This window comes from Centroberyx gerrardi, chromosome 6, assembly GCF_048128805.1.
Source record: "Centroberyx gerrardi isolate f3 chromosome 6, fCenGer3.hap1.cur.20231027, whole genome shotgun sequence".
Lineage (NCBI taxonomy): Eukaryota > Metazoa > Chordata > Actinopteri > Beryciformes > Berycidae > Centroberyx > Centroberyx gerrardi.
Genome location: NC_136002.1, coordinates 8342099 through 8363896, shown reverse-complemented (window position 1 = coordinate 8363896; position 21798 = coordinate 8342099). Strand labels below are relative to the sequence as shown.

The following is a 21798-nucleotide window of genomic DNA, read 5'->3' as shown; positions in this document are numbered from 1 at the left end:
TCAGAATAAACACAAGCACCAGAAGAACGCGGGGAATGTTGAATACAGAAATGATTTATGTTCTCGCATCTTTTCCAACTGCATTCTGTGTTAGCGTGGGTTCAAAAGGCACACAAATGCTGGCTAATATACACTCAAGAAGAAGAAGTTGAGAATGGCACTGTAGATTGTGATTGGTTGAAGATAGACACACTCTAAAACAATCTCTGGATCTGGTTGAAGATAGAGACACACAATCTTGGGATTTGTTTTTCTGCCTTTAAACTTAACAAGGGCTTCAGCCACACTTCTCTGCTGGAACACAGTGTGGGGGAAAGATCTGGCTATAAGAGACTAGAACTTGCCTGACCCTTGCACACACTGGCAGGTGGCTTTCCCCTACGTGAAAACAGACATTGTCTTTTCCAAGTCAGTATGCAAACATGTTCACATCCAGCCTGGATCCAGCCCCATGAATCATTCATCAATCAATCAATCATCACTCATTTTCATTTCTCATTCAGAATTGCTTGTTAACCACAAAATCATTTGAATTATGCATTTTATTGGACTGGTATTGATTTCCCTGGAGCCAACAGACATAAAGCATTCTAACTGGGCTTGATGCCATTAGCCTGTGTTTATATGTAAATCTCCATTGTGAGCACTAGATAAAGCAGCCCGATTTGCTTTTTGAGAGTGTTGCAATGCCAGTCGCAATGCCAAAAATTCAACCGGTGAATGTCGTTAATGAGTGAACAGGAATGAAATCAAACATGAGCTTGGATCCAAGCTGGCCGGCATCATCCTGCACCAAATCCTCAGTCACCTCCTGTTTCAGAGAGTTCAGTTTCTCCTCCCTCTCTCCCAGGAGTCTCCTCCTCTCCGCTTGGAGCTCCTCTTCCGACTCCGCCTTCAGCCGCTCCATGTCCCGCCTCCTCTGGGCCTCCAGCCTATCGCGCTCCGCGGCTCGTTCTTCCTCTAGAGTGACACGCAACTCCCTCAGCAAGGCTTCGCCCTCCTCCCTGAGGACAACACACACACACACACACACTAATGTTCATTTTTTGGGATTGTGGGGGATATTTGATTGCAAACTGAATAAAGTTGAACTGACTTGAATTGCCCAAGTTCAACTGTAGTGAAGGGTCATTGAACAGTCATACTCATAATCTTTAATAAGATTTTGTCCAAGGGATCCCCATATTGGAAACTAACTGTACACTGTACATGGGGAGATAATAATTATAGTGAGACTGAAACTTCTGAGAACAGCCATTCCTATGCATTCTCTAGCTGAGATCATTTCTAGTGAATTAAACTTTTCCTCATTTTGCTGGGGGAACCCATGGAACCTCCTCAAGGGCCCCTGAGGCATCCCCGTACCCCACTTTGAGAATCACTGCTCTAATGTACCACTGTGTGTGTGTGTGAGTATGTGTGTGTGTGTGTGTGTGACCTGAGCTTGTGCTTCTGGCTGTCCTTCTCCCTCTGGACAGACTCCCTGAGCTCCTCCAGCCTCCTATCAGACTCTTCATTCAGCCTGGCCTCCTCCTCTCTCCTCTTAGACTGGAGACGCTGATGCAGAGCCCTGGAGGGGCACACACACACACACACACACACACACACACACAGAATTTGCCATGTAAAACAAGAACCCTATGTAACGATGAGACGTAAAAGCATACAAGATAGAGAAGAAGTAAAAAACATAGCATAAATTACAGCTCAATATGTAAACTACAATAAAAGAATAATAAAAGAATAGTTTTGTTTCATTATTTGTTTCATTATTATGTCTCTCTCTAATCTCACCACACACAGTTCATAGTCGTCACAAAGGAGGGAAAGCTTTTCATGAACGCACGCATGAACACACACCCAACAAGGAGACACAGCTGTGGACACACAAGGATGCCACACACACACACACACAGACACACACATACACTGACACACAAACAGCATCATCATTTGGCTGCAGGCATAAACGCTGAGTCACATTGTAAACCTCAGTTCTCGCTGCACAGGGCATATAAGGATTCATCAGTGGAGATTAAGAGCACACAGCACATACAAATACTGCTGCAAAGGCCATGTTGCCATACTAATGTAGAGTAACAGTCCTCCATTTAATCCTTCTCTCCTGCATGTCATTCTCTCTCCCTCGCTGGCAGTGTTCATTTTCACGCCATTTTTTAAATTTAGTCACGGTCATGGACTCTTTTGTCCCGGGAAGGTTTTAGTCATGTGATGCTGATTCAATTTTGTCAATGACTCACTGATGAAAATGGCATATGATTTGTCGACAAAAATAATAACATTTTAGTTGATGAAAACATGTCGACTGCAGCAGCTCTGAAACTGTAGATTAGAAAAAATAACATCCCTGTATTAGTGTAGATTACACTCGCAAAATTTACCTGTTGATCTGGGAGCTGCCTGATATTTTGGGGAAAATTGTCAAGATGGACAAGTTGCATTCCAAATGTTAATGCATGTCTGTGACGGGATAATAAACCATACCTCCAATGATAAAACATTGATTTTAGTTTATGGGTTTGATATTAGTCTCCAATAACAGAACAAAATAAAATGAGTTCTGATATCACAGTGGTACAGAATTTCTACTTATCACTGTCCACCATTGTTGACTAAATTTAAAAACCACACTAGTATTTGACTAAATTTAAGCAGAGATTAACACTGGCTAGTTCACTTGATGAAAGCAGAATGTTTCGACTCATTCAGTAACAAAAGGGAGAAGGAAAGTGTGTTTTTTAAGTATTTGGACTGGGCTTTTTGTAGTACTTCAGTTTAATGGACTTGTGTGATATAATATGGGGGCGGTAAAAGCCTAGAGCGAGGTATTAAAAGGTTTATGAGGATTTTAAATCTTTCCTTGTCTTCAACGTTAGGCTCTGCATGCCTACCTGACTCTTTCCTCGCTCTCCTCCTTCAGCTTCCTCTCCTCCTCCTCCTCTGCTCTCCTCAGCTCCTCCCGGAGGAGGCGCATTCTCTTCTCCCTCTCCCTCGTCGTGCGCTCCTTCTCCTCCTCCACCTCTCTGTCGGCCTTCCTCCTCTCCCTCTCCCTCTCCTCCTGTCTCTTTTCCCTCTCCCTCTCCTCCTCCCTCTCCCTCAGCCTCCTCTCCTCTGTCCTCGCTCTCTCCTCCTCCTCCTTCTCCCTCTCTTTCTTCTCCCCCTCTTTCTCCTCCTTCCGGGTCCTCCAGCTCAGCTCCTCTCCCAGGGGGCTCTCCTGCCTTCGTATGGGGGATTCGGGCTCTTGGAGCTGGGTGTTGGAGGTGCGGACCAGCCGGCCCCTGGAGGTTTCGGGCCTCTGGAGCCCCAGGGAGGCGCTGAGGCCCTCGGCTTTCGGACGGAGGCCGACGCCTCGCTCCGAGTGGGAGGGGCTGGAGAGGGAGGGAGAGGGGCTGGACTGGTGGAGGACCAGCCGCTCCACTTTCGGAGCTGGAGGGTCGAACCTGCCTGCAGCCTGCAAACGCCTGGAGAGAGAGGTGTCATCATTTCCAATGTGGAGAAAATGTTTAAAAAAAAAAGTAGGCTATATTTAAAGGACTGGGTTGCAAAGAAAATACAGTGCAAACAGGGCAAATCCCTTTCCTTTGACACAGTGTCTGCCAGTTTTACCAAATGAAATTCAAGACTTTTGAAGACCTTTTAAAAAGAAATATGAGTGCGATTTTCACATTTTCAAATGTGAAAATGAAAACTGTAGACCTATCACAGCACTGGTCTATGTGTCTGAGCTGATTTCTCACCGGAAAAACAGCACACCAAGAAACTGCAACATTTTTAATACCTCTAAAACTGAATTTGATACTTCCAATTCTTTATCTAACTATATTCAAAACCTTTTAAACCTTGACTTTAGATAATAATAAAGTCAAGAGAACACTGTATACTCGGCATAAGGATGATGTGCCAATGGGTCTGAGCACAGTGGCCTTTTTCCAAAAACAATATAAAAACAAAAGGTTTGTTATAGAGTTACAACAAACCTCTCAGCAGCCTCAGCCCTCTTCATCCTTTCCCCGTCCTCATTCTCCTCTTCATCTTTCGTTTCCTCTTTGTCGTCTTTCTCCAGCGGACTGACAGCAGCAGACAGGTCCTTGAGGTCCAGGACCTTCTCCGACAGCTTGGAGAGGAAACCAGAACCGTCCCAAAACAGGTTGGAAATGAATGAATGTATGAATGAATGAATGAATGAATGAATGAATGAATGAATGACTGGTGGGTGTCTCCATATTACATTATCAGAATTAACTGTTTTGCCTAAATATACAGTAGCTGCAATAAATATGAGGATTTCTATTCGACTTGATAATGTGAGATGTAATTGTACCTTGACATCGTCTATGGAGGATGAAGCCTCCTCAATGTGTTCGCTTGGCTCAGACTCCTGCAAGAACACACACACACACACACACTCAATGACAAGTGGCGAGGTGACAATTCTGCATTAACACACACATACGCACACGCTCGCATACGCACGCGCACTCACAAACTCGCACAAGTGAAGTACATCGCAGATGACACTGACATTGAAGCATGCTGACTTTACCAAAGACACACAGAAACACGGTATTAGACAAAGGCAGAGCGTGCATGCGAACACAAACACAATGCTGGCAAGCTGGCAGCCAAGTAGGCAGTCAAGAGAGCCATCTGCAAAGCAAAGCAAGCAGGGGGGTTGTAGCGGTCCTGGGTCTAGTCACATAGCTCTAGGCCTTCAACAGCCGCCGATCTACAAGCAGACAGACTGGCAAAAGCCTGCACTTCGACCGGGAGGGAGGGACCAGAGGCACCAAGAGGAGCGAGAACTCTCCAATCCAGTCCTCAGGGGCTCCAATGGGCTGGACAGCTGATTGGCCGGACGTTTTGCTTTGGGCTTTGATTGACTGACATTCCAATGTGGGTGTGTGATGGCGTCCGGGGCGTGAGGTTGGGGGGTCATGGTGGATGAGGCAGCCCCTAAGGCAGTGGACTTGGATGCTTCTGGGAGGCCCGTGGGCCCGCGCATGCGTTCAGAGGTTGGGTTTGGGTTGGGTGGGGTGATGGGGTGGGGGTGGGGGTGGGGGTGGGGTGGGGTGGGAGCACGCACACCGAGTCCTACCTCTGCCGGAAGGGGCTGTTTCGGGGCCACGCTCTTCGTCTTGCCAGCAATGAGAGTTTTTCTCTTTCGGTCGAGCGTCCTAAGGTTAGTCAACATCGTCTTCTGGACCGCCTCGAACCTCTCGACGAGTTCCTCCTCGCTCTCCGATGCCGCTGGGGGTTTCCGGGCGCGGCGGTCCGCTTCGTCCTCGTCTGTCCCCTCTCCCTCTGTCCCCTCTCCCTCTGTCCCCTCTCCCTCCGTACCCCCTCCCTCGCTCCGTACGCATCTCTCCACCGCCTCCTCGTCGCTCTCGTCCCCTTCCTCCGTCGGTTGCTTGTGGCTGAGGGAGCATCTCTCCAAAGCCTCCTCACTCTCCCCATCCTCCTCCTCTTCCTTATCCTTCTCTTCCCCTCCCTCGCTATTTACACACCTCTCTACCTCTTCCTCCTCGCTCTCGTTCCTCTTTCCCTCGCTCTCTGCCCGTTCTACCTGGTCATTATCGTCGTCCTCCTCCTCACTTCTCAGACTACGGTCCACCGCTTTGTCGCTACCTCCCTCTGACTCCCTGGCAAGAAGCTTCATGAGCGTTTTCTTCTTCTCTGCCTTCTTTCTTTCATCGAAACATCTCTCCACCTCTACCTCGCTCTCCTCCCCTTCCTCCTCCGCCTGTTCCTCAATTTCTTCCTCCACTGCCTGCATGTCCTCCTCCACCTCGTCCTCCTCCACCTCGTCCTTCTCGTCGGCCTCGTCGCTCTCCCCATCCTCTACTCTGTCCTCGGTCTCGTCACCCCGGCTTTCCACGCACCTTTCTACCTTTTCGTCGCTGTCATCTTCCTCTCCCTCAACGCTCTCTCGCTTTTCCTCGCTGGGGTTTTTATTTCCCGTCGCTCCGCCCTCCCCTTCCTCACTTCCATCTTTCTCTTCGTCCTCCTCGCCTTTGACGAGTTCCTCCTCTACCTCGTCGCTCTCTTCCTCCTCCTTCTCTTCCTTGCTCTGCGCCACCTCATCACTTCCTCGTTCCTCTTCCTCCCTCTCATCCCCCTCTTCGTCGCTTTTCAAATGGCTGTCGTCTACATCGTCAGCCTCCTCATTTTTAGCTCCTTGCTCCTCTTCCTCCTCCCCATCGCTTTTTCTACCTTTCTCTACGGTTTCCTCACTCTCTTCTCCCTCATCCTCCTCCCCTCCTCCTTTATCCTCTGCCTGTGCAACCTCTTCCTCCACCTCTCCCACTTCCTCCTCCTCATTTTCTACCCCTCCTTTCTCCTCGCTCCCTTCTCCCTCATCCTCCTCCTTCCCATCCTCTGCCTGAACAGCCTCGTCTTGCACCTCTCCTCCCTCCTCCTCCTCCTCCTCCTCCTCCTCTACCTCCTGTCCTGTGCATTGAGGTTCAGCGGACAGGGGTTTGGGGGAGGCAGGACCCGCCCCCCCCTCGCTGCCATGGTCTCTGTTGCCTGCCAGGGGAGACAGGCGGAGGTGTCGGCCCTTCAGAGGGTCCTTGGTGGGGCGGGAGGAGGGGATGAAGAATAGGAGGAACAGCCCGTCCGTCCAAAACAGAGACACAAGGGAAGGCGTGCAGAGACACAAGGGAGAGAAGGGAGAGAAGTGAGGGAGGAGGGGAGGTGAGGAAAGGAAAGGAGGTGGACAGAGAGGCTGTGACCCCGTGAAAGATGAGAAAGGGGCGGAGAGGGGGTGTTTATCTTGACTCAACTGCATGCAAAACCAACCGATGGCGCCCTTCGCAGAGCCAAAGATGATTAGTTACGTTAGATAATGGACATACAGGGTCTATGCACAGGAAAATAAATTAGAGACAGTATGTAGATACAAATTTAAGAAATACACACATACATGCACATACCAAATACACACACATTCTCTCTCTCTCCCCTTTCCCTCCTTTTTCTCTCTCACACACACACACATCATATGATCATAGTGTATATAAATGTGATCTTCTTGTTTAAGTGTTTCCTCTACATAGAAGCAATACACAGCTACACTGCCGCAAAATCTCTGGGAAATTTGGACATTTTATAACACCAGAGCGAGGAATCCATGCATTCCCTGCTTTCTCTTTTCAGTGTGTGCAGTGTGCAATGTGCAATGTGTGAACAATTCGTTAGTGGTTATTTCTCTCATGGTGTCAGTGGGGAGTTGGACTGTGCACCACTAATGTCAAAAAAACAAAAAAAACATGATGATGACATGCTGCTGGTATTTCGATTCAGACAGCGAAGCAGTAACAGTGACAGTAGGTGGACAGCAGGACAAACAGGAAGACACAGTGGCAGCCGTGGCCGTAGGACAGATCCCAGCAGCACAGCAGCTACACAAACACATCCCGGGTCACGGTGCAAAGGTGAAAGGTCAAAAGGTAAGACAGGTCAAATGGTCACAGGGGAGAAAGAGACACAAGAGCAGGAACAACAAATGGTTTAGAATCACAGTTATATGAGACAAGGAGAAAAGGCCACTGTGGTAACGATACACTGAGGACATGTAGAAATATGCAGGCAATTGGGGCTGTCCCCAAACTAAAAATAAAACATTTTCGGTTAGCTATTTATCTACAGGACTTTGCTGGGCTCAACTAAGTAAAACAAATACTGAAATTGCAACACTGGCCAGTGCAATTTCAAAATGATCTGAGGCTGCAGTTTTACCAGAGGGAAAGGTACTTCAGACTGCTTCCTCAACAATATACTCTGTGCTGTACAAAATCCCTGGTGTAAGAATAGAAATACTTATTCACCACCATATTCATGAATATTGTTGGGATGCCAGAGATGCGATTCTAATTTTCCTGTCAATTCATGCAACATGGAAAAACAAGAACTATCAAAAATAACTCTGTCTCAATCAACTAATAACTTGTCAGTTATGGTAACAAATATAGTGCAGCCCTTCAAAGGATACAATACAGTACATTCTACAAGTGTTACATACAGAATACAGAAATGTTAGACAGGTTACACTGTCTAACATTGAATGTTACAATATGTTACACAACAGTAATGAGACAGAGAGGCAGAGCGAGCAAGAACTAGAATGACAGAAATGTTGCAGGGAGCCACTGCAGGAGTGCACGGTGTGTGTGTGTGTGTGTGTGTGTGTGTGTACCTGTTGGGACGGGGCTTCAGGGCTGTGGTCTCCAGACAGGGCCAAGTCCTGCAACTCTGGCTCGGTCCTCTCCTCTGGTGGAGCTGCACCACTGGCCTCACTGTCCTGGAACACACCCACACCCACACCCAAGTTACCATGCTAGTGACATAGCAACGGTAGCTTAGAGGCAATATCTCTTCTCATGTTCTCTCATTGCAAGACAAGATTTATTGTAAGATACTATGGCATAGGAGCAATAACAATAAACTCCACCACTGTTGTGTGTGTGTCTACCTCGTACTGCAGGCCTCCTCCGAGGGCATCCAAGTCCAGGTGGAGGTTCTTCAACAGTCTGGCTGAACCGCGAGAACTTGGCTGAAAAGGGGACAATATCAGGTTTGACTAGGGCGTATATCGAGCCACAGGCAGCAATAAACATGCTCTTTTCATCATGTTGCATTTGCTTTTAGGTTTTATTGTACCTCGTTTTCTGAGATTCTGTCTTCATCGTTGTCGTCGTCATCATCGAAGCCGGGCAGAGAGAGAGACACCCTCTCCTCCTGCCTGCTGCCTAAAACACTAGACCCTCCGCTGCTCCGAGGACCCTGGCAGAGAAAAGAGGGGAAGTAATTAATTTCATTAGACTATCTAAGTGGCTTGGGATGGCGTGTCCTATTTCCACAAAGAATCAACAGTGCAGCTTACTCTCTACAGTAGGCTCATGACCATTCAGAGCTCCTGTGACAGATCTATACCCCCAACATATCATGCCACATTTGTTCTTGTATAAAGCATTTTACATGAATTGTAACACTGTCTTTTCTTTCATAGGGCTCTTGAATTGGCTAAAGTTTGCCATGCACTCTTCTACAATGGTAGTTACGCCCAAGCAATCTGATTGGTCAAAGATGCGTTCCAACTGGGCTAATTCCTGTGATGATGATGCACAGCTAGGCGTGCTATTTTACTTGCTATGCCAAATATCATGGTAAGTTAGGACTAGCTGGCAAACCTTCTTGTCTTCTCAGTTTAATTATTTTTATGTATGTTATGTCTAGTTACTTTGAAGAAAGCCACATTGCTTGTTATCAGCCACAATATCCTAGAGAATGTTCTTTACTGGGATTATGGGTAGATGCCCATCACATTACTGTCATGCCCATAATAAGAGTAAACTAGAAGGGCACTCGGAGAGCGCAGACCTCCGCCAAGGTTCGTGCTATTATTGCTTGTTCGTGAGTCGGATCCGGATCCGCTCCAAAATTTAATGGGTTCTTCCTTGGCCCATGCTACACCCTTCCACGAAGTTTCATGAAAATCAGGCCTGTAGTTTTTCCATAATCCTGCTAAAAAACAGACAAACAAACAAACGGCCCCGAAAACATAACCTCCTTGGCGGAGGTAACAATGCCATCACAGGTACTATCGCTCTAAAACATCAAACCCCTCCCCAAGCCTACATGCAGCTGGTGATTTTACCACCAAAGCCTCTCTAGAAGCCAAGGGGAAAAGCTGCCTTCTCTCTCACAAACACACAAGCTGCTCATTATAGGGCTCTGGTCTTACCCCCAGGGCTGTCTTCAGGGGCTCCAGACCCCCAGAGCTGCCGAGGGACCCCCGGAGTGAAGGTGCAGATCCAGGGAGGGGCCCGGGCCCGGGGGCATCCAGACCTCTCAGAGGAGCCAGGCCGCCCAGCGGGGACGGCAGGGGTCCCAGGGTCGAACTCAGCGCCTAAAGGGGGAAGCGAGAGACAGTCAGGTGAGTAAACACATAAGTAGAATTTCAGCACATCAGCAATACTTAAACATTTCACTTCATTTAGAATGCCAACTGTAGTTGAAAATAGTCAAGATGCTGAGATAAGATGCAAAATGTGGGGTAAAATACTTTTTTTCCCTGGAGCGTTGAGGATGTCTCTACCTTCAATTTTTTTTCCAATTTTTGTCTCACTAATATTACATTAAAGTGACAAATGCACTTTCATTGAGCACAGCATAGGATCTCTCTCAGTGTTTCTCTCTGTAGTCCTACCTGCTGAATCCCTGCTCTGCCTCGTCCTGGCTGTCCATCTACATTTTCTCCCGGCTCTTCTCTCGCGGGGCAGAGAGGAACCGAGGCTGCCTCTCCCTCTCTCGCCTCATCTTTCCGCGGCTCTCTCTCCGCTATCTCCTGTTCTAAATGCTCAGCCGCACTCCCTCCCGTCTCCTCGTCCGAGCCAGCCGAGAGGGCCATGAGGATCAGGGATGGATAGGAAGCCGAATGTCGGAAAGGGGATGGAGGAGGTGCGAAGGGCGCGAGGGAAGAGGGGAACGTGGACGCGATGAAGGAACAGACTTTGGTGGAAAAGCGCAGAAGACATGCGTAGGAGGGGACTACAGGCTTCGAATCCAATGATGGTGACAAGCCTAGAAGCATGGACAGAATTGAAGGATCCAGACGAGGGACGCGGTCCTGTTCACGGTCGCTTGCATCTAAAAGATGAACTACAAAGGACAGCTCTCCTTTTCGCTGTCTACCCTCGTTTTCTTCTCGCGCTCCCCCTAACATCCCAGAGCTGAGGGATAAAGGGATGAGCGGACGGATTACAGGCTTCGCTCCTCCATCCTCATCGGGCTTTACGATCTCTCGCACCCCTTCTTCTCCATCTCTGTTTCCCCTCTCTAGCTGTCTCTTTAACCTCGTGCAACCCTCTTCTTCTGCCTGCGTCTCTCTGATTCTCTTTGGTTCGTCCATCTCTAGAACCTCTGCTCCTGTACACTGCGCTTCTCTTCTGCTGTCCCGCACCTCCTCCATCTCTCCCTCCTCCTGCTTTTTCATCACTGTCTTTCTGTCCTCCACTGCCGTCGCTCTTTCTTCTACCTTTCCTTCTCTTACCCCTTCCTTGGGGTGGGGAGGGAGAGAGGGATGACCGGACCGGCTGGATGAGGAACTTGTGGAAGCTTTTACTGCCTGTCCATCTTTCTGCCATCTACTCTTTTTCTGCCGTTTCCTTCCTCCACGTGTGTACTATTTAAAGGAAGGATGAGTAGAGGATTGACAGCAGGAAAACAGTGAGGCAGAAGTGATGGTTTAAGGAAAAATCCACCCTCAGATACTCTTACACTGTTAGATAGCATCTATTTATTATGTTCAATGCATTCCAGGACTTATTTTGTGATGAAGTGTAAGCGTAAATGACTTTTTTGGTGTACGCACTTTCTACTTCTGCTTCAGTTGGTGATTTCCTACATTTCCCAGAATGCCTTTCGACAACCCCTAGAAAAGAGGCGTGAACTTTGAGGTTTTCTAGAGTCACATCCCTTACTCAAAATGCAACAGGTCTTGTGGCTGCATTGCATTATGGTCCAATGTCAGTGAAGAAATTGGTATCTTAGCCTCTTCTACGATGCATTTCTCCATGTATGATTGGTGAACATCGGCGCAAAATGGTGAAACTAGAGAGAAGCCTTTGATCTTTGAGTATGAGGGACTGATACCAAAATCTGATGTTTACTGTTCATATTGTAGATAGCTGAAAAATGTTCTCCTATCAAACTCCACTGTAGCTGCACTGTAAATGTCTGTGTTTGGCCAGTTATCTGCAGGAATAAGAAAAATACACCATCAAACAACAAAATGGGCCCAGGAATACAAGGTACATCAGCAACAGCCGTTTCTACACACTTCCTATACACTTATAAATATCCTAAACAGGTTATTTAACATTGTGTTGTTAGCCTGACTGCTCTTTTGAAAAATAAAACTGGTAAAGAGCCATCCTGAAGGCATCTGATCTGCCTTGCCATCTCTCTTAAGCCACACAGTCGTCTCCCAACATGCTTCGTTGACTCAGTAAAATAGCCATGCATCTTTGACTTCAGGGTTCAGCTTCTCTAGATCAGTGAACAACTTACATCACACTCACAAGTGGCAGTTACTGCCAAAGACGATTTAGCAAGCAACGCTGTAAGAGAGAGACCATGTCCAAATATTGTCAAAGGGAAAGCACAATCCAGTCCAGTCCATTTCGGAATGAATGAAAAAGACATTACACAAATGCTTCTCCCATCCTCATACAGAGCCTACATATTAGATAACAACGCAGATTTGCTCATCCTGTGTATATGCTCTGTAAATATGATAATATGAATAGCCATTAGCCAACAATGTACAGTGTTCAAATCCTGCATAAATGCACTTTACACTGAAAAACTGCAAACATCTGTAAATCTGTCAATAGCCGTCATAGTGACAATTCTTTTTAGCTTGAAGAAATTCTTCATCATGAAGACAGACTGTCTTTAACATAAATATTTAGTTTTTAGTGTAATTTTTATTTATATCCTTTGTTACCTTTTTGTTCAAATCCTCAGCACCTTTTACACTTTGTCCACCGATCTACCTACACCTCTATTCTCTGCTTCAACAACCCAATAAATTTCATCTTCTCTTCTCTTATCTTACGAATATTGTGCTAGCAACACAGAAAATGTAGCATCTTTCAAACAAAAATTAGGAAATACAACATAAAAAAATAAAAAATCAACCACTCACTCCAGGAGTCTTCAGCGGCTCCTTCTTCTTTTTCTCCTTCTTCTCCTTCTTCTCTTTCTTCTTCTTTTTGTCCTTGTCCTTCTTCGGCCCCGGGCCTCCCGCAGCGGCCGTGAGCTGGGCGCGCTCGCGCTCCTGGGCCACCAGGCGGCGGTAGTGCTCGTCGCAGGGGTGATCCCAGGTGGACTGGCCCGAGGAGAAGTTGAAGTAGTAGACGTCCCCCGTCACATCCTGGCTGTGGGGGGAGGAGGAGGAGGGGGAGAGGAGGGGGGTCACTTCAGCACCTCAAAAAAGGCCCAGAGAAGGGAAGGAGAGATGATGGATGGATGGATAGATGGATGGATGGATGGATGGATGGATGGATGGATGGATGGATGGATGGATGGATGGATGGATGGGTGAATGGAGAAATGTCACTGGAGGTTTGGGCTGACTGTCACCTAAAATTGAATGCTGAACCAGGTTGTGTATTTGTTTTATTCATAGATCCTATCTAAAAGAAGTGTTGGGTGGTTGTATTGCTTTTCACAGTAATGACTAGTATAAGAAATTATGTCAATTTCAGTAATAATATCACAGTTACCACTCAAAAAATAAGTTTGTACTCTTGTTGTCAACCCCTCCAAGTATCAGATTGAAGTTGAACTATACAAAGACTATATCCCACCACTATGGCTATAGCTTAGATGAGAAATCTATTTAGAGTTTATGAGTAATACTGTATATTGCCTTTTTGAGTAATGAGCCTAACACAGAGAAAGCAGGCTTCTTGTTGGCTTTACACATTGTTCTGTGCTGCTTTGTGGCGACTGATTGCATTATTAGTCCTACACAAGACCCTAGAATCTTATTCTATCTACTTGAATTTACTAATACTATAATATAACCTTATAATATGTCATTAGTTTTCTGTATGGTTACTTGCTCTAAAAATTTCTTTCATCTAACATCAAACTGCAGTTATCAGTTACATTCATATTTGGTGTATTAGTAGTGAGTTGTAGTTTATGATAAGCATTTTCTAGACAATTTGACTACAGCTGACATCTGCCTGGAGAGTTGTTGAGAGCAGGTTGCTATGGGCTTCCACAGTTCAGGTCTCAAGAGCATTCACCCTTGATTGTTTTCAAGGACCCCAAAGCTTCTAAGTTACCGTCAAACAAACTGGTGTGAATCAGACTTGTTGGGGCAGGAGATAGCATGTGCAAGGAACATTTTAACTCCTCATTCAGGATCAACCAGATTGTTTATAACTGCATTTAATTCATCAGGAGAAATTGAAACATAACAGTAAGAGCAATCCCTCTTCCATACCACATCTGCTACACAACCGCAGCAGATACACTGCTCCAGACTAGAGTCTTCTCTATTGGGGGTTTTGGTCTGGGGGGTCCAGTCCCTCTCTCCCTCCTTACCAAGGCTTCCACTCGTGAGGCAGAGGGGCAACCATGCCCTCCCTGGCCAGCCATAGGAGCTCCGGCTCACTATCGGGATCAATGCCAATCTCTCTGGCGTACTCATGGATCTCTGATGAGAGAGGGAGAGTGAAGAGTGTTTAACTATATATCGTAATAGCAGTATATTATATCTAGTAATTTACAATATGGTAGACTACAGTTTGATGGATATGGGTTTTAGAAGGCCAATATCGACACCAATATTTTTAGACTGAAATCACCAATAGTCACTGATATTCAATATTCTTAAATTTGACCATTTTCATGCCAAAAAATTACAAGCATTCAGTGTTTCCCCCATAATTTTATTCTTGTCAGGGTACAACCACACCACACCTATTCAATGGTAGAGAAAACTGGGATACATTGCTGCCTTTAAGAGGAAAAATAATGTACAAAAAACACAATTGAATGATAAATAAAGAAAGTGTGCACAGAAAATAACATGTCATTGTAGGTTTTACAGACTGTTAGCTGTGGTCAGGGAGAAACCTCCATCATATCAGTAGTGGACAACACTGACTGGCCGATATCTGATGTTTAATAAAAGGCCAATATTGGCAGAAATTATCAGCAAACCAATATATTGGTCTAAACCTATCACAGACACAGATAATCAGGGTGAGGATTTCACACCAGCCAGATGCTGGTAAATTTTACTTGCGGCTGGTAAGTTTGTACATTTGAACTTTTGGATGTACCAGCCACTGTGACTCTGCAGCAGATATGCAAGTTTCCTGCCCTGCAGATAGTTGTAATAAGGTCAAAGGAATGTGCAGCTTTTTGTCTTCATTAGCAGCAGCAGCAGCACTGGTCGCTTTCAAGGCTAATAATATCCCCGCTAATGTACCCACTATGTCTTGTAGAATGGGTTCTGGTTATATTAGCCTGGAACTCCATTCATGTAACGTTAACCCTATGTACCTTGTTCAGAGGGGATATAGTTCTCATCGTAGTCCTCCTCAAGGATCAGCTGGTCTCCAATGAGAGCAGCTGCAGTCATGGTTACTGAAGAGACAAGGGGGGGATAGAAAACAGAACGACTGGCAAATGAAGAGACAATATCATATTTTATAACGTAGCTAGTGGCAGACAACACTACATAATGTAGTCAGTCTAGCTTGATACAGTTCTTAGCTGTGGAAAATACACGGAATATAAGATATTAGCTTGACAACTTCCTCAGCTAAGAAGATTAACAAATTACCATGTAGGGCTATTTTAACTTATGCAAAGAGAAGCGATGGTTTATTAAACACGTTCCTAGAACAATGCAGCTGTGCATCAGTAGAGACAATTAAATCTCATCTCGATAAATAAAAGCGTTCGATATGCAATCATTTTAAGGCCAGTAATGCGCAGGAAAGAAGGGGAAGGGACGAGCTTACTCAGTTAGCATCTCAGCTAACTTCAACATTAGCTGTGCTTCATCTAACGTTAGCTTAGCTAGCTAAGTAGTTACAGAATAGCTTGTTAGCGTCAAGTGATTTACCTTGCAAGCTATTAATCGTTTTCTCACTAGCCTCGGGGGCAATGTCGATCAGGTTTCACTTGGTCAACACGGACATTTTGTACGCAGAAAGGAGAAAGATGAGCAGCCTAAATATCAACAACATAAGCATATCTCCAAGGACGCTTCGCTCGCTTCCTGTTGACGATGGCAACGTTGTTTCAAATCGCGCTCTGATTGGCTGAGCCATATATGGCAATATACTGTCATCCTAGAACCTAGTAATTGTGAGATCGAAACAATAGCAAAATGGAACTTGTTACGAAAGTGTTCTGCTGCGGCAGAATAAAGAAGCGAATAGGTACAGCATGCATATAATTGATGCTTAAAATTATTAAACGGCACATCTCGGCAACTTGGGTTTCATATAAAATTTACATTTTCCCACTTTTTTGGGTCCTTTATGTGCACTCAATACACTCATGTGAACGGTATTTCCTACAGCACATGAAAGCAGCAACAGCTGCACGCGCCTACGCTTTTGGGCTCTGCGTGGCGCGTGAGCCATCCACTTCTGTTTTACAGAAATGTTTAGTTTCAGTTTTTATTTTATTTTATTTCATTTCAGTTTCAGTTTTAGTACGCTATTAGTGACTGCCATGGACAAGGAAAAGTATTACTATTCATGTGACCATTGTTAAAAAAGGCACATATCAATGTACTGCTATCAGATGTGGCTTTTACTCATTTCTAGATAGTGTGATAATGTAATAAAGAGCCTTTAGCCAGCCTCAATGTGAGGAGTTCAGTAGGAACCGTCCGTTGTTCGCCTGTCAGTCCGTCTGTCACACGATGACGCCCGGTGAACTGCTTCACGACGACTGATGCATCTCACCACTGCATGTTGGGATTTCAAAATTACAATGATTACAATTACAATTACAAGTCAGAACCAACTGCTATAACTTGTTAGCCTACTGATTGTCCCAGAGACTATTTGCACCATGTGTCGGGACATGGTCACTGCTGCGTTGTTTTGATTTTATTTCAGTTTGTCATTCATATTACTAAAATGTTTTAATGCTCAGTTTTAATCTTAGTTTTACTAAACTTTAGTAAACAACTTTGGAGTGAACATGGGAGACTAATAGTGAATGAGCTGACCACTGTCTCATCTTTGCCTTCTCACTTTTATAGTTGATCATCTGTGTAAATGAGTTGGTGTTGGTGGTAACGACAAATAAATATTATATATATATAAATATTATTCCCATAGGATAATATATATCGTTTTACTTTGATATTTGTATAGTATTGCTCTTAAATTTATTTTAGGATTACTGTTGTTCTTTATCATGAGGGTTAAAAGTGGGTCTGCTGCCTCTATCTGAAACAGCATTGGAACTGAGATGGCCCCTAGGTCTAACTGATCTGTAAAAATATATGAACCCTGATTAGCCTTTGAATAGTGTAGACTGGTCACACCAGGCGTTAAATAGACACTTTCAGTAGAGTGAAAGTGTGCCCTATGTATTTTCACATATAGAAGTCACAGGGTGATTTTTTTTTTCAGGTGAATTACTCATGCTGTACTATGCTTGTGTTTTCTGAATTCAATTCATCCTACACCCTACAGTTGTATTGAGATGTATTGAGAGGACTTGAAATCACCTTTGTTGGCAAAAAAGAAAAAGAAAAATATTGTTCACAACATAACACAACTACTTGCTCCATGACAGTGCCACCCTACTTGTAGTTACACATGGTGAAATGAAAATGCTACGGCTTGAACGAGTATGTGCAGTGGGTGGGCTGGAGTTGCCTTACAGGGAAGATGTTAGAAAACTTCAATAATGCTACAGTATTTTCCTCTTAGGACCTGTATCATTCTCTGCCTCACCTCTCTTCTTCTCTCCCCTCTTTTCTCTCCTGTAACATGGTTCAAGAGAGTTGTGCCAATGTCTTTGTATTGTTTGTGCTGTTTCTTGGAATACTTGAGTGTAACAATGACAAAGTAATTTCCCAGTATAGGATTAAGAAAGGACTACTACTACTATACTATTCCATACTATAACAACTGGGAGCATAATGAGTAAAAGCAACTTTACCAGATTTTGATTTATCTTTGGAACAACTGTCAGATGACCTGAGAGGCCCAGTTGGCTTTTAGTCAACAAGCAATTCTGAAATGTATGCAGACTATCTACTCCTGTTTTCTCCTGATTCCCTCCCTCTCTCCTTCCAACCTTGTCTCCCTTCAACTCAGAGTCCTGTTGGCAGCGGTTAGCCATGTTTCCCATGTTCCCTGGCCCTGTGCTAGCGTCTCACCTCACTGAGCACGGTGCCACTAGGTGAAGTGCCACTCAATTTGCTGGCTAGAAACCACAGCAAGTTTCTGAAACGCCTCGTTAAGTTTCAAGACCTCACCCAGGAGCGTTGTGTGAAACCACCAGCGATATCAAAGTTTTGTCTTCCCTCAGTCGAGGAGCTGAGGTCCCGAGAGATCGAATCTATTTGGAGCAGGAAGAGTTATTCTTGATCAGGACTCACTTATCTCCAGACACTGAAGAGAGCTTCATAATGACACTCAGCTATCTACTATCCACCACTTACACTGTCACACACAGATAGGTGTTCAACACCATACAATATACCATATAATATTGTTTTATATGCAATATTTAATGATTTTTTTTTAGCTATTTGATACAATGATACTTCATTGTGATGTTAAAGAAATTGTGAATAAAATTGTTCCCTGAAATGTATTTTAACTTAACCAGAACGTGTGTGAAGACAGTTTAGCAGGCATAGGTTCACGGACTGCATGTTGAAGAGGTGCCAATACATTGCAAAGGGAAGAAAGTGAGACGTAATGAAGTGCTGTGCTGCAGGGGGAATTTGAATGTAATGATCCCTGTGGTGTGGCAAATGGCCCTTTTTGGTCTCCAAGTCTCTTATTCACAGCTTGAGGCTACATTAACACTATGTGGCTAAGTGATTCCTTTGTCTGGTTTGTAATGCAGCCAAGGTGTGATTTAAGTGGGAGACGAATACAGTCGGCACCTCTGTTGCTAGCGCAGACGCATTCCATTGTCAACTGTTGGCTAGAGCTTAGAGGACATGAGAAAAACAATTGACCTGGTCACCACTTTCCAAAAGATATTTTTGAATTGAACCCAGTGTATTTATGCTTTGATTAAATAATGTTATGTTGCTTTCTGTCCTGATCTCTTTTAAAACAATGTCTGGTTCTAATCACAAGAGGGCAGGAGAGAGGAGGACTGCTGCAGTCAAGCCTGCATTTGGCAGGGGCTGAGTTGCTTTGGCACCTCGCAGCATGACTGGTTCCAAATGATGAGAGCCCTTTAGTCTACTTCTCTGACAAATAGACACTGTAGTGGCTCACTGAAGTGAATGATTTTGAATTTTGAACCCGTTGGCCCAACATGTTGGACCAGAGAGAAAAAGCAGCACGCCCTTGTTTCATAGACATGCTGCTTTTTCTTATTAGGTGATCCAAAATCCTTGGTAAGCGTGCTTGGATTCACGTAAAAATGTCTTTACCCCGTCTCTATTTGTTTTGGATATGGTGTGGGTGGTTTGGTTCTAGTACCAGGGTGAATGACCCCGACATCTTGGGCAATGGTAGCTTTAGGACTACAAACAGGCCTTGGAACTGAGATGATCAATTCAACACCTACGCACCAAACACATATTACACATAGTCCTAACTCAACCTGAGCACCTCCAGCATGTACCATATACTGTATGTTTCAATTTGTGAATCCATTGCAATAAAAAAACAGCTTACTAACATGTGAAATGATTTTTTTTATTATCCTCATCATCTCTGGTGTGCTGAACAACTCTGCCTCTGAAGCGTGAACCCACACTGTTAGAAGAGGGTGGCTTGAAACAACCTGATTTTTTTTTCTTTTGGAATCAAGAATAGCAATACAGCCAAGCTGGGGTTTGCAGGAGAATTGAATGTAAACCTAATTATAAGTGAGTTGACTAAAATCACACCAGTCAAAATCTATGAAATGGTATAGAATCTTACTAATTTTGATTTTTTTTTTTTTTTTACCAAGTAATATAAACATTACAACAAAGATTGTTTGCAGGTTGTGGGTTCAATCCCTTGTCAGGTCATTGTTTAAAACTCAGAATCATGAAGTTGCCTTTTCCAGCAGGGCCTTCTTTGAGAGATATACATGTATTGTGACTTGTAATAAAGAGTACCACTATACGGTGTATGACACTTCAGGGGGAGAAAGATTTTTGATCAAGTCCTTAAATCTCTGACATAATTCAAAACACCCAATTTGGTGTTTCATAGCATTTGTTGGTGTGCACCACATTCGATTCCTGAAACACCTTATCAAGTGTCAGCACTGCACTAAGGGTTGTGGTCTGACATTTTGACTTCATTTGGTGGCAGCTCCATTTGGTGACAGCCACTTTTGGGGTTTCAAAACACTTTCATTGAACGGTGCACTCAGTAAACTACATTATCTCTGGTGCAGCCTTCCAGAACAGCAAATAACTAGAGAGACCCATAAACCTGGAAGATAATATTCCCTATCAGTGGACAGAACGGCAACTCACAGCATGTTGGTTGGCATAGAAGTTGCCCCCGGTGTGTCCTCATTATTCCCTGATTATGTGAGTGTTTGTCAGCACGTGTGAGAGCGTGCTTGAGTGTGCGTGCAGATTGTCTTGTCCTGATTTTTCAAACAGTATTTCTCAGTGACTTCTCACCCTCATTTTGCTCATCCACACATTGCCATTTAGGTTATCTGAGTTCAGGGTGGACCCTCTTTTCTCGCTTTACTGTCAAGCTGTAACACCCACAGGGCGACACAACCTACAGTAACACTCTATGACCAGGGATTCAGTCCAAATATCTGTATTAAGGCAGAAGCGACCTCAACAGATGTGACATTGCAAAATCACAGTTAAGTAGACTTGGGTTTATCAATCTGAAGTGGTGTGTGTGTGTGTGTGTGTGTGTGAGTGAGAGAGAGCTGCACACTGTTGCTTACAGCTGAGATAACCTCCCCTGCTGGTTGCGATCAGTGCTCCATCATGGAGGCAGCTGCAGCAATGACATGACCTTTGAACCTCAGCCAGGGCCTGATCAAATGGTGGATTTACTGATTAAATATTTATCAGCTCCAGGCAATTACCCCACATCTGTCTGGCTATTTGATGGTCGCTGTAATACTGGTTGTTGATCATCTCCAACAGAAATGCCTTCAGTCAATAGCATTACTTGTGTTTGCCTGGATATCTGTTGGCCTTGCTACATACTTTGTATGGGAGATACCACAGGCTTTGAAATAGCCAAGATTCCTCAATGAAACAGATTATCATGTCTGTTTGGAAAGTATTGGCTTAGATTAGGAACTGATTAATGCTTGCAATCCAGTTGGATTTTTTATCTAAGGCTGATGCTACAAGTCTGACGATGTAGACTTTATTGTGATCATGCCCAGGATAGTCCTCAGCTGAGAATTTATTATATCTCATATTTCTATAGCTTTGTTTACACTACTTGAACATGTCCCTTATAGCAATTAAATGTTTAATTGCTACCTTTAGGGCCTTGTGAAACCAGCAACCATAGCAACCGTCTCTCCTGGCACGAATGCTGAGGTCCCATTGATAACAATTATGACGGCAGTAATCTAGATAGACAGCTCAGCATGGATGCAGACTCAACGTGGTGCAATGAGGGCAGTCTCAAAGGTTGCTGTTCCAGATAAGAGTCATTTTTCTGACAAGGTTTGTCCCTGTGTTACTCCTGGTCAGCAGCTATACGTTCAGACCAGCTGATACGTAGAACACTCTTATCTCACAGACAAAGACAGCACAGGCTGGAGCCATGCAGATGGGCCATGTGCTGCGCTCTTATGTACAGTAGTAGCCCCACTTTGCTTGTTGGTGTGTGTGTAGTGTTGAATCCACCAGTTTGCACATTTGTACATGTTTCCCGAAGTCAATGAGAGAGAAATCTTCTCCTCGGCTATACTAGCTTGCTTGGCTAAATTAGACACAGTTTGACTCCTCAGCTGGAAATTCAGATAAACAAATGGCTGGATTTCACCTTTAATGCTTCCACTGTTAGCTTAGCAAAGCCCCTGTTGTATCTTTTAAGC

The 21798-nt window shown here is 44.7% G+C and overlaps 1 protein-coding gene across 2 annotated transcripts in view; it reads right to left on the bottom strand.

The window, feature by feature from the left end:
• Positions 1-15811, bottom strand: part of cep164 (centrosomal protein 164) — a 22620-nt gene extending 6809 nt beyond the window's left edge. For both annotated transcript variants that reach the window (XM_078284361.1, XM_071897295.2), the window contains exons 1-13: positions 15677-15811; positions 15109-15192; positions 14143-14254; positions 12731-12962; positions 9764-9928; positions 8680-8802; positions 8492-8572; positions 8216-8320; positions 4343-4399; positions 3999-4135; positions 2913-3482; positions 1439-1570; positions 809-1004 (exon numbers count right to left, since the gene is read on the bottom strand). In XM_078284361.1, coding sequence (XP_078140487.1) covers positions 809-1004; positions 1439-1570; positions 2913-3482; positions 3999-4135; positions 4343-4399; positions 8216-8320; positions 8492-8572; positions 8680-8802; positions 9764-9928; positions 12731-12962; positions 14143-14254; positions 15109-15187 — 1989 coding nt within the window. In that variant the 5' untranslated portion in view covers positions 15188-15192; positions 15677-15811. The remainder of the gene's footprint in view (positions 1-808; positions 1005-1438; positions 1571-2912; positions 3483-3998; positions 4136-4342; positions 4400-8215; positions 8321-8491; positions 8573-8679; positions 8803-9763; positions 9929-12730; positions 12963-14142; positions 14255-15108; positions 15193-15676) is intronic.
• Positions 15812-21798: the final 5987 nt, after the last annotated feature.